Below are 16,967 nucleotides of genomic sequence, written 5' to 3' on the forward strand. Positions count from 1 at the left end.
GTCGTCCTCAGGCTGGCAGCCATTGGTCTGGAGACATTTGCTCTGTCTGAGCTCTTCAGCAGTATTCTGATCCCTGGGTTCTTCCTGCTGGCCTGTATTCTGCAGCTGCACTACTTCCACAAACCCTTCATGAGAATCACTAACCTGGAACATGTTAAACCAATACACAAGTAACACAGGCTGCACACTCACACTGCTCATATCACTTAAGAAATGTGTTGTTTAAAGTTACAGTGATTTGTATGAGTGTCTTCTGTAATGTGATACATTTGAGTGAAGCTGAATCTCTGAGGAAGCCGAGGGTTTAGGGACCGGGCTCACATCCACAGATAAATACTGTATGGACAGTTGGATTGTTAGTAGATCAGGAGGAGTGCAGAGGAGCAATGGAGAAATAACACCTCAGCCAACACCCTCAAAACAAAACACCCTCCACCTCCTATGAATTCATGCCTGCTACAACCCAAAAGATAAAATGTTCAGTTTGATGTTCACGGTTAACTCGTCACTCCAAACTATAATAATGGTTTACAGTGACTAAAGTGAAGACTATGCTGCTCAGTTTACTTCTAATCCGATTATTACCTAATCATTGAAAAATTCATTTGGCAGACAGAATTCATAAATGAAGTTCCATCCTCTTAACTGGATGTTTGAATTTTTTCCAATATTATAATTTTGTACAGATTTCTCTAAAAAAAAATTTTTTAGTTTTTATAATTTTAAATTAGTTTCACTTCTTAGATGTCGCCTATCATGAATGAAGAACCAGTGAAGTTAAAAGCATGTTCCACTCTGATTAAAAATACAGTACTTACTCTGAACAATTAAACATGATGAATATGTGAGGCATCATATCCCTGCTTATAATCCCAAGTGAATATGTAAACCCACCCCTCTGCTTTCTGTTGGGCTGTTTTACAGTCTTTACCAAGCAATTATATTCTCTCCCTTCTACTAATGACACAATCTGCCTCCAGGAAGAAGAACAGTGAAAGGACTGAGCCGACTGGGTCTGGGAATGTGGGGGGGGACTTTGAAGATGAAGACCTGTTGAATACCATGGATGAGGATGCTGAAGATGAAGGTAAAGTTGATGTTAAAATTAAAATGACAATTTCTGATAAGAAACAACTTCTATAATAAAATAAGAAGAAGAAGAAGAAGAAGAAGAAGAAGAAGAAGAAGAAGAAGAAGAAGAAGAAGAAGAAGGATTTGATAATAATAGTTAGCAGTAGTAGCCTAATATTGATGACTGATGACAATTATGAAAGCAGTCGTTTCATTGATATACTGTAAATTCGTGAAAGACAGAGAGAGGAAGAGAGAAGAACTCAGTGCAGCATTGGTCATTGGAATCAATCGGCAAAGTAGCAGTCAGGGGATGGAGCTGCGAAAAATCGCACGTCAGTTCCAGCTCTCAGTCATACATTTTAGCTTGAAATAACTTATAAATAAACAAAATTACGAAATAATCGGAAAAATACCTTGAATGAATGTGATAAGAACAACATAAAATGACTATTTAGAAACTTTAATTTGACTTTTTAGTTCTATGCCCAATCCACTAACATGGAGGAGGTAAGGTTTATGACCTTTTCCTCAGCCAGACATTAGGTGGCGATTGAAACAGTTAACGTTTATATAGTTATGTTATTATTTCATGGTCATAAGATGATATTAACCATAACTTAAAGACAGCAACACAGCTAGCTGAGAATAGTGATGGTTTTTTGAGGGAGAGGTGAAGCTTCTAAATTTAAAATCACAAACATTTGCAGAAAGGACTGTTCTCAGCTGATTATAATTGTTGTCCTCTCCTTTCTGTCTACCCCTCATCTTGTCACTGTCTCTCTTCATCTGTCCTCTCTCTTCCCTTCTTAAGAGGAGTTGATGCCCAGTAAGTGGGGTCTGGTAATGGACAGGTTACTAGTCCTGTCCAGAAGATTCTCAGACACTCTGACCAAAGTTCAAGTGTTTCTCTGGAGGCTTCTGGAACTCCACATCCTCAAGATGGTGGCCTTCTTCTCTGTGTGGGTGGCACTTGAAGAGGTAAATGCAGTTGGAGTGGATATTGAGTTTGTGCACAAAGAATGAGGCAAATACTGTCAATCATGCCACAATTATGCCATATGGTTGTCTCAGTACCATGTCCACTGTCTTGAGATTCGAAAAATTCACTTCAACCACACAACCCTTCATATTCCACCCAGAAGTCATCTAGGATGCTGTTAATATTTATTTGCATAAAAACACAATGTATAAACAAGCAGCGTTGGAAAATAATTGGCTTACCTGTACTCTACTTTTGCAATAAAATACAATTACTCAAAATGCATTACAAGTTAGTAACTTGCATATATATATGTCAGTATCAAAAGTCTCCTGTTGGCCTGACCTATCCATTCTGCCATCTGCATCTGGCCGGCACATCCTGCTAAAATCTGAATAGCCTGCTTGATCTCAAACATATTGCAAGTGAACAATGTCTAAGGGATCTTAATGAAGTTATGATATAATGCCTTTTATATCAAAGAAATTAGAAAGTACACACAGTTTAGATCAACTTAGTTTTACTGATATGGTGAGAGGATTTTGAAAAAGGGGAGATGGTATCAGTAGTGTGAAACAGTGACAGGTTTACTGTTCCGTTGCTATCAAACTGTATGATACCTGTCATAAAGCTCTTAAATATGTTGTCCTCTTTCTTGTTTGTCCACAGCCATCTGTGATGAACCTGGTTCTGGTGGTTTTGTGGTCTCTAGCAATGCCCTACGGCCGCTTCAGGCCCATGGCATCCTGTCTGTCTACGGTCTGGGTGTGTGTCATCATAGTGTGTAAGATGCTGTACCAGCTCAGCGTTGTCAACCCTGTTGAGTACTCCAGTAACTGTAGCATGGTAAGACACACCTGAACACAGCCATGATGTTACGTCACATTCCAGTTCATTTAGAATTTTTTTAATATGTTTATTTTATTTTGCTAACTGCAATTTTAAAAAACTGTATTATTCTACATATTCTCCACAACAGTTTGAATAAAACCAATTCAACACTTGAATTTTAACATATAACATATTTAACACAATAACACAATCAAAATGGGGTAGAGCAGTAATCCTCTAACCAGAAGGTTGGCAGTTCAGTCCCAGTCTTCCGCAGGCCCAAGTGTCCTTGGGCAAGATACTGAACATAGATGCACTCTATGATTGTGTGTGAATAGTGTAATGGAACCTTTTATTTACATTTCACAGCAAAGACAATTATCAATTCTGGTTCATACAATTCTACCTAGCTGCGACTAGGGACCAGAGCACCCTGTCACTTAGTCAGACTAGGGTCAATGGCACAGAACAATGGAATCACATTTGATTTATACTAAATAAGCCCCTCCTTTCACAGAGGTAGAATGTTTATCCAATCAGCTCGCTGCGTGTTGTCTTCAGGCTTAGATTTGGTCACCTCCAATCTGAATGAAGGACCCCTTCCAAAGTCTCACTACACATCAAGCATCTGCTTAGACTCCAAGTTTCTCTTAGACCCCCGTCTCTGCTGGATGACCCATGAAAGACTCTAGGTGTGAAAACCTTTTGTCTCAACAGAGGCACAGACGAATCTCTAACGAATACACATCTGAGTCTGCCAAGCTGACCCCCACATGTTGCAGTCTTGAAACACACAGAAATACATCTCAGAATAACATTCCCATCTATAACTGTCATTCCTTGCATGAAACATAACTAAATATAAAATCTGCCATCACAATAGCAAATACTGTAAAGTGCTTTAAGTGGTAATCAAGTCTAGAAAAGTACTAAATAAATACAAAGCATTTGCAATCCAAAAGTGTTTGATTCACATTAAATCAGATGCAATCAGGAAAGATTTGGATCTGACCTGAGCACTTGAAATTGCCATTATGCAGTATGTCTATTAGTTTGAGCAGGAAAGTCTGAAACTCCAAACTACACATAAACTAAGCCCATGTCACAGTCACTGCTTGTTCCGTATTTGTCTTGTGTATTTGACCTCACACAATAATAATGTGCTCAACTGTGAGGTGGAATAATAAAGTTTAGTTGTCACTTGTGAATTTGTTTGTTTCCTCTTTTCCTTCAGCCTTTAATAAATGAAACCAACCTGTTAACAGAGGAGATGATGAACTCCTCTCTGTATAAGTATCCGGTGGATCCAGCCAACTGGTTTGGAATCAGGAAAGATGCCACTGTGCTGGGATATAGCAAGGTATATTCAATATTTTTGGAGTTATCTCCCTGCTCTCCACTGTTTCATGAGAGACATTTTACTGTTAAATTATGTTACATCTTCTGTTTTTCTTCCATATGTTGAGTCCACTAAATGGTCTTTTCAATGTTTTTATTTTTAGAACCATTTAATTGTGCTGATGTTGTTGGTGTTTGAGGCAACAGTGTATCGTCACCAGTATCACCACTACCGTCAGCTCCAACGATCCCCCCCAACCATTCCTGCTCTGTTCCCTGCTGCCACCAGGGACACTGTAGACCAAGGCCTCATATCCTGCCTCAAGTACCTACTCAACTACACATTCTACAAGTTTGGATTAGAGGTATCTCGGAAAAAATACTTACTGTACTGAATGGGGCTTTTTAGAGCAGAGAGTAATAATAAAAGTCTTCATTGAAGAAAACTTATTAAGATATCTGAATCAAAAATAATTGTCTACTGCAAGACTTTTTCAGATGTTATTCAAACAAAGAAGAAATGCTCACAAGTTTCTCTGGTAGACTGTTCCAAAGTACCAATTGATTGAAAAAAAAGATTATCAAGTTTAAGAAAATTTGTCCTGTTTCCTGTTATCGTAATTGAAGTTTCTGAAACATCCCCTCTTTTTAAAAGATTTGTTTCCTGATGACGGTGAATGTGATTGGCCAGCGGATGAACTTCTTGGTGATAATCCATGGCTGTTGGTTGGTAGCCATCTTGGTGAAGCGCCGGCGTGCAGCTATTGCCAGGATTTGGCCCAGATATTGTCTCTTTCTGTCCATCTTCATGATCTACCAGTATCTGCTGTGTGTGGGCATACCGCCTGCTCTCTGTATTGGTGAGTAGTGTGAAGTAAATTCCACAGTTTTAAAGATACAGTTTATCATTACAATCTAATAAAGACTAGTTTAGTCTTCTTTTCGTCTTTTGGAGAAAGTCTTTTCTCATTTGTGGGTAAATCTCTGATCCCCCAGCTTTTGTTTCCCGATGTATTTTCTTAGAGATATTGTCTTTCGTCTAGCTATCTGAAATATCATACAGGGATTTTGTTATGCCTCTGCACCGGCGAAAGCCAGTGGCCGGAAGTATTATGTTTTCAGGTTGTCTGTTTGTCCCATTGTGAACACGATATCGCAAGAATGCCCGAAAATTTGGTACAAATGTTCAGTTCAAATCAAAGATAAACTGATTCAATTTAAGTTGTCAAAGGTTAAACTTCAAGGTCTCAGTGACCTCATGTTCTTCTGGACAGGATGTATCAGGAACACCCATAGAGAATTTTAGTACAGTTGGCAAAAATGTTTTCTTAGACTGATGAATGAAGTGATTCGAATTGGGCGGTCTCAAGTCTGTCTGTAGGGAATGTTTTCAAATTTTAACCATTTGTTACTGGGACCAGAAGATGAATTGATTAGATATCAGTGGTCAAAGGTCAAATGTCACAGTGACCTTATATGACACTGGAAAAAAATGTAAAGTAGACTGAAATTTTACTGGTTTGTGGAGTTATACAACCGCAGTGTAAAGCTTTCTACCCCTACCCTGCCGCCAGACTGCATACTATTAAAACATCTTGTCCATCCCATTTATAGGCACAGCATAATATAAACACTTAACCTCATTGTGTTCTGGTCCATTCTATGCACACTTCCATTCTACCTTCTTCCTATTTGTAATTCGGTTTGTATGTTGTCCTGCAGATTACCCATGGCGGTGGAACACTCCAGTGTTGATAAACTCAGCTCTCATTAAATGGATCCATCTGCCTGACTTCTACACTGTGCCTAACTCCAAAAACCTTATAGGTCAGTTTTTCTGCTCGTGTACCTGTGGTTCTTTCTGTGGTCAATCACTCATTCATTCATTTAACAAACCATTTATGTATTTATTCACTTATTCAACACTAACATAGTTGTAGATGGAGAAATGTTCTCCTCCTCGACTTTCTGTACTTTTAGAGTCATATGAACTATTCACATAATTATTTTGCATAAATCTGCATTGAACCAATTCAGTAGGTATGGAGAAGGTTTGGCAAGGCTGCTACTCTATAATATAGCCTAAACAGTAGCCTGAAGTGCGTTTCCATCCATGCAAAGCACACTTAAACAAATGTGATTGGTTCACTTGGTAGCATGTCTCGTCCATGTCTCTCAATGTCTGGACAAGAGGACAAAACTGACCCTCCTTCTGCCTCAATCAAATTTGGGGTTGTACACATCGTCTCTTTGAATGTCTTCTCTCTTTTCTGTGTTGCAGTAATTTCAGTGAAAGTAACTTATATTCATCTGTTCAACTCCAACATGATCCACTCAGTTTCAGTCACCATTGTTTGAAGTACGCACACAGTGGCCTAGAAGCTCCACCAACTAAGTGCTAGTTTTGCTGTTGTAGTTTCAGAGCATCACAGCCACAGGCATAGTGCAAATAAATGCTCACAACAGCGTAAGCTATGACGTAGGGTCTCCATCCATACAATACATAACATAAACCATAATGTGTTTCTCCCCTTCTCTCTCATCCGCTTTCCTGTCTCACCTTCACTGTCCATCAAGTATCAGAGTTGGTGCTATGATACAGCAGCAGCCACTGATGATGATGATGATGATGATGATGATGATGATGATGATGATGATGAAGATGATGATGATGATGATGATGATGTGGATGTGTTGTTGTTATGTGTGTTTCCACAGCGGACTTTGTGCTGCTGATATGTGCTTCCCAGCAGTGGAAGGTGTTTGAGTGTGAGAACACTGAGGAGTGGATGGTTCTGGCAGGAGAGAACACAGATAACCCTGATCCGATGGAAGGTCGACCGTTTAATCCTGCGCCCAACTTCATTAACTGCAGGTAAACAAAGCATTCCATTCAATTTCAATTTTATTTGTATAGCCCCAAATCATAATATACATTATCTCAAGGCACTTTACATAGAAGGTCAAGACCTTAAACATGTATAGCGAAACCAAACAGTTCCAACTATGAGCAGCACTCTAGCGACAGTGAAGAGAAAAAAACTCTCATTTACTAGAAGAAGCCCCAGCAGAACCAGACTCAATGCAGGCGGCCATCTGTCTCGACTGGTTGGGGTGAGCAGGGAAACATGGGGAGAGGAGAGATTGGTGGAAGAGAGGGGAGAGAAGAGAGGTAGGGGGAGAGGGAGGGGAGGGGGAGGAGAGGGAGGGGAGGGGAGGGGGAGAGAGAGGAGAGAGAGAGAGAGAGAGATATACATATACCAATATTTTGGAATAACCAAAAACTAGACAAATATTAACCAGGTGGTTTAGACAGCTAGACAATGTGATGAATTACAGCCTATCATGGACACTGTAGCTAAATTATTATTTGAATATTTAGAAAGAAGACATTCAACCTGGACTCCTTTGTCAATCAAAGCTAGAGTGTTTGAACACAGTCTTTCTTTTTTCCCGGTCCTCTTTCAGGAGTTACCTGGACATGACTAAAGTTCTGGTGTTTCGTTACCTCTTCTGGTTTGTGCTGTCAGTGGTATTCATCACTGGAGCTACCAGGATTTCTGTGTTTGGACTAGGCTACCTGCTCGCCTGCTTCTTTTTTCTGCTGTTTGGAACACGGCTCCTGGTCAAGACCTCCAGGACCCGCCTTGCCCTGTGGGACTGTCTCATCATCTATAACGTGGCAGTCATTATATCTAAAAATATGTTATCAGTAAGTATACAGCTCATGGTTGTAGTTTGCAACTTTTAGGAGCATCTAGGTCCCTCTGACTTTATATCTTGGTTTTTAGAAAAATGTGACACAAAACAAATTCCAAACTACAGCAACTGGAAAGTGATGAATTTTTAAGGTTAGGGGTTAACAACCAGGTGGCCAATAGATTTACGCAGATTATACATATAAGTGAAATAGCCTTCAATTTTAATTGTCAGTCACTTCTTAATTTGCTGTGAAGAGGCCAACTTCAGATACTATTAACTTGTGTCTGAAGTTAATAGGAAAGTTTCCTCTGCAACATACATCCATATTCTTTCAGAAAAGATTGACACACTATGTGCACATTAAATAAAATAAAATAATATAAAATGTACATCTGTTGAATTGATTTGTGTATTTCCCTGTGTGTTTGTGTTTCAGATCCTGGCTTGTGTATTTGTATTTGAGATGCAACAGGGCTTCTGTTGGGTTATTCAGCTCTTCAGCCTTGTTTGTACAGTTAAAGGATATTATGACCGTAAGTGGGTTAATAAGGATGATCATAACACTGTGTATATAGTCTATATGTATGGATATATAGTTGATATATATATGGATAGTCATTTATATATAATATGTAAAAGAAAGACATTTAAAAAGAAAACCTCTTTAATCTTTGATCTTTCAATATTAAATACTTTTTTACATGGAGCGACAGCTGTAAGCTAGTTCAGGCAGCCAACTCGAGCTGCGCTGCTCCAATCATGTGACATACATCATGTGACATACCTCACTCTCCACAATCATCTACAATACACACCTTCCTTATTAGGCGGTCTATTTAAGCAGAGAATATTTCCCATCACTCCCTATGCTTGTCCCGCTGCACCTTCAGCCCCTCCATCACCCCAGCATCCACTTGTATGCTCCGACATGGGGGGGTTACAAGTATTTGCTCATCACTCCCATCATATCTATGTGATCATACGGGGGGCAGTGATTAGGTCAGAGCCTAGATGACAAACACTCACATGTTCTACTGTTGCAACAAATGTTTGAACATGTTCATGTGCCAATGGCCATGTCTTTGAAATGATAATAAATATCCTGCTTTCAAGATTTTTTTATTTGAAAGTCACACCAGACACAAGCAGTTGCAGGCATATGTATTCTGCAGAATGGTCTCTGAGAAACTGAATATGAGTTTATATCATTGCAGCAAAGACAGTGAGTGATAAATCCTGCAGTCTTCCAGTAGAGGAGGCTGGAATCATCTGGGATAGTATCTGTTTTCTCTGCCTGTTGCTGCAGAGACGAGTCTTCCTCAGTTTCTACTTCCTGCATGTGACTGCAGACCTGAAGGCTTCTGCCAAACAGGCCTCAAGGTAATACATACTGTACCAATGAGAAAAGGACTCTATTTGTGACGTTTAAAGCCTTCCAAGCTGTTGCAAGTGCATTCCTGTGTACAAGATACGGCTAAAAAGTGCAGTGATTCAACTGATCAAATCTGAGTTGACATGGGGTCTTTCTGACTGATAACACCAATTATCATCTTTTAGAGCACAGCAATACAATGCCTATAATTAATATCCTGTGAAAATTGTCATGTTTTAATAACATCGAATTAAATGTAGATTGAATGAGAGACTCACATTATATACCACCATAATTTTAGGATTTGCATAATTTGCAAATTACCACATTGAACCTAATCCAGATCACTTAATTCTCTGTCCAAGTTACTTTTATTCTAGACAATCTCATATCAACAACACCTGGCTATTAGCCCCTGTTAGAATAGGTGAACATGAAAATGTAAACATTCCATTTTCCATTCTTAACATTTTCAAGAACAGTTGTTGGTTTGCAGAAGATCCAAAAAGTACTGATGCTTATAGTTAATTTGACACGTTTAATTTTTGATTCAAATTAAAGTATTGAGGCTGCTGTCTCCCCAGTTTCTTGCTGAAAAATGCAATGACAACTGTATTTTCCTTTCAGGGGGTTTGAGCTCTTCAGAGCCAGTATTGTGAAGAACATTAAGTTCCACCAACAATCTGAGAAGAAGTCTCTGTCACAGCTCAAGGGATCGTAAGTATTCATAGTTCAGTAAGTACAGGTGATTGATTTTGATATTGTAAGTTTTAGAATTGTGTATCACAGAAAAAGTGGAAAAGGAAAAGCAGGATGATGACATTCTTAAAAATGTATTTACCACTGGATGATAGCAAGTGTTCAGACGTACTAGCAGCATAGTTCCGGGATATCATTGGTCTATCAATCACTGTCGGTCCGTTACTCTGTCCAGATCAGAGCATCTCACCAACCACCAATTCACTAATCTTTCCTCTGGAGCCACCATGTGGTTGACATTATTTGTGAAGGTTGCCAAAAAACACTAATAGTCAAACAATTGTTTAATTTGAAATACAGAGATCAATATTTCTAGAACATTCAACCCATATGTTATACTGAAATATTTTCCAACACACAGTTAGTGAGGTCCAACACTGATGTTGGTGATAAGGTCTGTCATCTCAAGGTTAGGGCTGGGACAGCCTGTTCAAATCCTCCAGCACCAAACCATTTCTTTATGGAGAAAGCCATCATACACAGCGGGGACTGTCATGTTGAGGGGAAGGGAAGTGACAAAACAAAGTTGTTGACATTCCTGTATAAAATATTATCATATGCTGCAGTATTAAAATGGGACTAATTACACATATGTTTAGGAACAGGGGGATCATGGCATCTCATGTATGAGCATAGCATGAGATGTTGTGCAAATGTACACAACATGCATGTACATTTTTATTCTTTAAATAAATAAAATGTATGAATTTGTTAAAGACACACAAACTCTCACACTAATCATTCTTGCATTAAGCTCTTATTCATTTCCTGTACTCTTCTCTTAGGATGCAGAGAATTCGCTCCAAGCAGCAGAAGTATAAAGGTGGACATAAAACAAGTGAAGACTCAAACGAGTGTCCGTCTGCTGGTACGACTCAGTTGCTTACTAATTCAGCAAACCTCAACCCTGTACCTGTAATTACTCATTATTACTTGAATTCATTTTAATACTAATATATTATTTTACAAAAATTTGCATGAATTAGTGTTTGACAAGAAGGATAAAGAATACATTTTAAAAAAGCTAATAAAATTCACAAATTTGTCTTTACTTTACTCTAGTTCCCCAGGTTATGCTGATGTGTATAATTTATATTACTAGTAAAAATGTAAGGCTAGCAAAGCCATTAGAATATTAATCCTCTTAAATAAACATTCCCTGGGGTCCTTCCAGACAGCCAGACAGAGACGAAGAAGTCAAGGAAGATGAAGTGGCACCAGCCGTGGTTGGACCATGCTAAAGGTAAGAAAAGCAGTCTGTTTAATCTTTTATATATCTTGATATTATATATATATATATACATATTATCTTATTTTATCCTATATTTTCTTATCCTGGCAGTGCTCCACTCTGGAGAGTACTACCTGTTTGAATCAGACAGTGAGGACGAGGAGGATCTGCAGTCTGAGGAACAGAAGCCGCAGAAACAGACTGCTTGTCAGGTCAGACACATGGAGTATACTGAGTTGTGTACTATATATACATACCACTTTTAAGGCTTTATTATATGTATATGAGTATATTGGTATTTTCATTGTGTTCCTGGTTCTTGTTTCTCTCTCTCAGTTGGCATACCAGGCATGGGTAACCAGTGTGAAAGAAGCTCTTAACGAACGTCAGAGACGCCAGCGACAGTTGAGGAAGGTTGAGAGAAAAGACAAAGAGAGAGAAGGAGGAGTGGATTCACAAAAAGAGGCTTTCTCTGTTATAGGTTAGATACTCTCACATCCGTTTTCACTGACTTGAATAGTGTAGCAAAGGGTTTGGCAACTCCTAGCCCAGTTACAAATGGCCCAATCTAGTGTTTACCACATGTTGGTTGATTGGATTTCTGCCACTATAGCAGAATTGGTCTCTCTCTCTCCCTCTCCCTCTCCCTCTCTCTCTCTCTCCCTCTCTCTCTCTCTCTCTCTCTCTCTCTCTCTCTCTCTCTCTCTCTCTCTCTCTCTCTCTCTCTCTCTCTCTCTCTCTCTCTCTCTCTCTCTCTCCCTCTCTCCCTCTCTCTCTCTCTGTCTCTCTCTCTCTCACATACATACAATCTTGTACTTTCATGTAAAGCTACCTGCACTGAACTCTGGAGAACCTCCAGACATTCTTCTGAGGGGTAGTATGTGTGAATGGGAATGTCTGAGTGAGAGGGTGAGGAACAGGAGGAAAAAACAATGTCATATACATACACTGAAGAAGATTTCAAGAGAGCTTTTGGTGATGAAGGATCAGAGATTACCGTGTTGTTGTGAGTGCATCTGAGCCGAGAATATCCTACTGCGTTGTTCATGTGTGAAAATGTCATTACTCAAAAGGACCATCACAAAGATATAAGTACACACAAGGTTGGAGGGTTTCTTCCCCTCAGCTTCTCTCCTCAGTTGGCACAAGTCACTTATGCAAGTAATCCCAAAAATAAATGAGCCTCTCTGTGTCGTTAAGACTGATGGTTTATTTCACTACTGTGACCATAGCTGGGGCTCAGAGCGTTGATTGACTTGCAATTCAAAAGCTTTGCATTCTGACTCTGCTAACTCTTCACCATAATGGTTCACTAGAGCGTCCCCAATACTGCTGATGCCACACCAATCACCAGTTATTAGTCTTCTTCACTTGGAGCAGCAGCTCAGCCCAAAAAACGAGAATGGTATCCACTCGTTTCAGACAGAGAAAACCATGGCCTCACACTTGGTGGTGTTGTCTCCCATCCTGCTCTCTTCACAAGTTACTGAATACCAACCCATTGCTTCTGGTGAAGTTTGCAGTGTGTGATTGGGTCAACAGATCCATATCATCTGCAAAGAGTTGAGATGCAGTTTAGAGGTTCCCAGAATGGATAATCTTTGCCCCAGCTTTACCTTTGCATCCTGTCCAATAATTGGGGCGAGCAGGAATCAAGACACGGGACAACATTTGATAGACTCCCAAACCATAGGGGAAACATGTTTGACTTTGTGTTGAGAATACAAACACAATATGATATAGGCCAGATGGCTCATAGCAGTGGCCAAGATACACCTGCAGTACGCCTCACAGGGTCCCCCGCAGGACACGGTTGTATGTTGATGTTCTCCAATTCACAAAACACACTCAGACTGGATGGTCTAAATGCCATGACCAGTGAGGAATCCTCATTCTCCAGGGACCCTGAGCAGTGTGAATCCCTGATAATAGAAAGACACCCTGCAGGCCAAAAATGGGAACTACCACCCCCGCCTGCCTCTCCATATTACACTGACCCCAACCTCATGCACTGTCAGCCAAGACAGCCCAAAAACGTGCACAGCATCCAACACATCAGGGTGAATCTATCCACAGCCATGCCACTGAGAAGTTCATTACTACCTTTCTGCTGTGGTCCCCTTTTGTCTGTGCTGAAAAAAGGTTAACAACAGGCATCTTAATAGACTTTCAGCTGAAATTACAATCAGTTGTGTTTGGAATGATTATGGATGTTTAACACTGTTTACATTTGAAAATGTGCTGTTAATATCTTATATTTTGCTGCTGAAGATGAATGAGAACAGAGTTCACAGAGTTTTGAAAATGTGGTCATGAATGTATTTTGTGTCACCATTGCGACTGTAAATTTCGTTCATATGTTTTGCAAACTGTGTGTGTATGTCTAGGTTCTGGAGATGATGTGTTTGAGAGCCCTGTCATTCAGGAGGAGCTGGGGGAGGAACAGGAGTCTGGTAGGTTTACTTTATGGCACTCTTGTGTTTGTAGTAACAATAACTAATAAGTACTTATCAGTGTTTTGGTTGTGTGTTAAGATAAAAACGGCATGAAAGAAGAGCCTATTTAGCCTGGCATAACTTAATTAGTATCATCAAAATATAACATTCTTAATATTTGTTTTATTCCCATTTTACTTATTAGGACAAATATTGTGAAATGTGTTCGTTATTCATTTAATTCCCATAATTGCATGGACGAAATAGCTTAAAACCCTAACACTGTAGCCACTCTTAGAATATATACATTCCGAATGAAGTTTACTTGGAATCCTGCTCAATCTACAGAGAGTCACAGTTTACTTCCTTCACTGTATTTCCTGCCCCCACCAGAACCACTCACCTGTTTGTTGTTTATGTGATGCAGGTCACGGAGAAATGGTTCAGAGGATTTTGGATATCCTGCGCTTCCTATGGGCCATAGTTTTGGCCATGGTGGATGGACTGACTCAGTGGCTCAACCTGCTGACTAAACAGTACAGAGAGACGTCTTCTGTTCTGTGCAATGAACGCTACTTCATCATACACAAGATACAGCAGGTAAACATGACACAGACATTTTTGTAAAGAAATGTTGGATGTTTGGAATTCAAAACCCAGCACACACACACACACACACACACACACACACACACACACACACACATACACACACACTCACATCATGTGGACAATAGCTGGATGTTTTCATGTTTTTACTTTGGTCTCTGGCTATCAACCAACATATAAAAAGTTATCACATTGACGATGGCAGTCCCTACATTTGCAAAGTCTATGATTTGCATAATGAAGCGGAAATTAAAATAAAACAGTTTATTTTCCTAATACACATACACACACACACACACACCCACCCACCCCCCCCACACACACACACAAACACACAGACACACACTAACTTTTGTCTTCCTCTCTGATTTGCAGCATCATACAACTGCAGACTCCACAGATGACCAAATATCTTTAGGCAGTGAGAGTCCCACGCTGGAGACATGTTTGGATGAGACTGATGCAGAAAACTCCAATAAACACAGGTTAATGTGTCTTCTGTTTACCAACTACACATGGATGATAGGCACAGCTAGCAGTAGACATCAACCTCCGTAGGGTTAACTGGAGTTATGTGTGTATTTAAATCACTCTCTCAGATGCCTAGAGGTGGATAGCAGGGTTGTGAGTGGCTGGTGTACCCCCAGGCCAAGGCGCAACAGCACTGACAATCTCTTGAGTCCTGAACTCCCATCCAGCAGCATGGAGCTGGTACCAGAGTCATCCAAAAATCAACACAGACACTCAAGAACAGCCAGTGAACTGCTGGGAGACAGGTAGATACTGGGGACATGCTTGACTGAAGGCCAACTACAATCCACATCCAGTGGTCTTTATTTTCATTTGACCACCTTGGTCTGTCAGAGTGCTTTGAGATGGGCAACAGAAATACAATGATTTTGTGAATTAACGTGTGTAAAGAAAACTAATTTATTTGATCTTGTGTTTTATTTTGAAGCTATGGCCATGGGTCACTATCAGTCACTGGATGATGTGTGATAATTAAATTCAAGTGGCTGTGACTCTTCCTTCTCTTTCTCCCTGCAGGCAGTTCTTCATCGAGGAGCTGGAACAGAGCAGAGACTTCTATAATAACCAGAGCCGTCTACTCCAGCTGCTGTTTGCCATGTACAACCTGCTGGCAGCAAACTCAGAGCTTGTCTGTTATTTCATCATAGTTTTAAACAATGTGGTCAGCGCCTCTGTAATATCACTGGTCCTGCCCATATTGGTGTTCCTATGGGCTTTGTTGGCTGTTCCAAGACCAACCAAGAAGTTTTGGATGACTGCTATAGTCTACACAGAGGTATGATCACACCTTTCACAAACTTAACTTTGCCATAAACAATCACAGGGAGATTAAACAGTTTGTATTGTTTCACTGTATGAGGGAAAAAATACAAAGTATCAGTGATCAGGAGTTGTAAAACTGGACAATGTTTCAAAACACAAACATGGACTGCACTATGGATTAATACTAATAAGTCATCTGTTGTAAGGTTAGGTTTTAAAAAAATGCAGACACAGCACCAAGGCAGGAAGATGCAGTGAAGGATATTTAATATGAAAGGCTTACAGATGCTCCACCAATCATCCATCCATCCATCCATCCACGGGGGGAGCTGGAGCCAATCCCAAATGACATTGGACGTTATGCCTCTAAATTAACATACATGATCCCCCCAAACATTGTCAAGCTAGAGACCTTAAAAATGATAAAGAAACCCCAAATTTCCCACAATGAGAAAGCTCTTTTGTGACTGTGGAGGGGAAAAAAACTCATAAACCCCGTCCAGCTGGTTTGATGAATGAACAGCATTTTTACTCTTGGTTTGTTTTTTGTTTTTTAACTCTAATTAGTTTGGTGTGTGCAACAGCAAACTCCTCAGCTTCCCTCAGCTCTCCAGAGATTTTTTAAAAGCCATCATTCCCCATGTTTAAATGTCTCCCTAACTATAAACACTTTTTTCTGGCATTATTCGGACATGTCATATGACCTAGATCTGATATGCCATATATAGTATACCATTACCCTTACATTGGCCTTCAATAACTCTTACCACTGAAATCGAATAAAGAGGGAATTGGTCTAAGATAAGTGCGCTCCACAAGGCCCAAAAAAGCTCACATATGACTTTCCTGCCTCCTGACTGATTCTACCACTTTGTTTTTCAGGTGATGGTGGTGGTGAAATACCTTTTTCAGTTTGGATTCTTTCCCTGGAATAGTGTATATGAGATGACTTTAAATGAAGATAAACCTTTCTTCCCACCTTGCATCCTGGGCCTTGAGAAGACAGACAACTACATAAAATATGATCTTCTGCAGCTGCTGGTTCTGTTCTTCCACAGATCACTGCTCATGGTCAGTTCGTATTTACACTGATTACATTAATGGTTACACTTAACAAACATTAAGCAAGAAAAGGAACAATTTGATCGCTACATTATGACATGCATTTCGAGCTGTGGTGGCAAACCAAAAAGTCTAAGGCCTCCAGTTTCGCAGTAGTAAATCAACAGTATTGGACACCAAACCGTAGCTTTTTAACTGCCCGGTTTTGTTGAACCTGATGTGGGTGTGGTATTAATGTTCCACTTCTTTTCACCTTTAACCTTTGACTAAAGTGTTCTGATC

At 39.9% G+C, this 16,967-nt stretch overlaps 1 protein-coding gene across 5 annotated transcripts in view; it reads left to right on the forward strand.

Moving 5' to 3' along the window:
• Positions 1-16,967, forward strand: part of piezo1 (piezo-type mechanosensitive ion channel component 1) — an 89,652-nt gene that overhangs the window by 60,110 nt on the left and 12,575 nt on the right. For all 5 annotated transcript variants that reach the window (XR_008341491.1, XR_008341492.1, XM_053436164.1 and 2 more), the window contains 23 exons: positions 12-170; positions 981-1,087; positions 1,886-2,052; positions 2,723-2,899; positions 4,119-4,244; positions 4,387-4,587; positions 4,878-5,082; positions 5,945-6,049; positions 6,941-7,097; positions 7,691-7,934; positions 8,361-8,457; positions 9,139-9,304; positions 9,924-10,013; positions 10,841-10,923; positions 11,230-11,298; positions 11,398-11,498; positions 11,623-11,767; positions 13,674-13,739; positions 14,149-14,321; positions 14,706-14,815; positions 14,930-15,106; positions 15,378-15,636; positions 16,506-16,694. Coding sequence is in view for 3 of the 5 variants with exons in the window: in XM_053436164.1 (XP_053292139.1) it covers positions 12-170; positions 981-1,087; positions 1,886-2,052; positions 2,723-2,899; positions 4,119-4,244; positions 4,387-4,587; positions 4,878-5,082; positions 5,945-6,049; positions 6,941-7,097; positions 7,691-7,934; positions 8,361-8,457; positions 9,139-9,304; positions 9,924-10,013; positions 10,841-10,923; positions 11,230-11,298; positions 11,398-11,498; positions 11,623-11,767; positions 13,674-13,739; positions 14,149-14,321; positions 14,706-14,815; positions 14,930-15,106; positions 15,378-15,636; positions 16,506-16,694 (3,373 nt within the window). In the remaining 2 variants the exon portion in view is untranslated. The remainder of the gene's footprint in view (positions 1-11; positions 171-980; positions 1,088-1,885; positions 2,053-2,722; positions 2,900-4,118; positions 4,245-4,386; positions 4,588-4,877; positions 5,083-5,944; positions 6,050-6,940; positions 7,098-7,690; positions 7,935-8,360; positions 8,458-9,138; positions 9,305-9,923; positions 10,014-10,840; positions 10,924-11,229; positions 11,299-11,397; positions 11,499-11,622; positions 11,768-13,673; positions 13,740-14,148; positions 14,322-14,705; positions 14,816-14,929; positions 15,107-15,377; positions 15,637-16,505; positions 16,695-16,967) is intronic.

This window comes from Pleuronectes platessa, chromosome 12 (genome assembly GCF_947347685.1).
Source record: "Pleuronectes platessa chromosome 12, fPlePla1.1, whole genome shotgun sequence".
NCBI classification, from domain to species: domain Eukaryota; kingdom Metazoa; phylum Chordata; class Actinopteri; order Pleuronectiformes; family Pleuronectidae; genus Pleuronectes; species Pleuronectes platessa.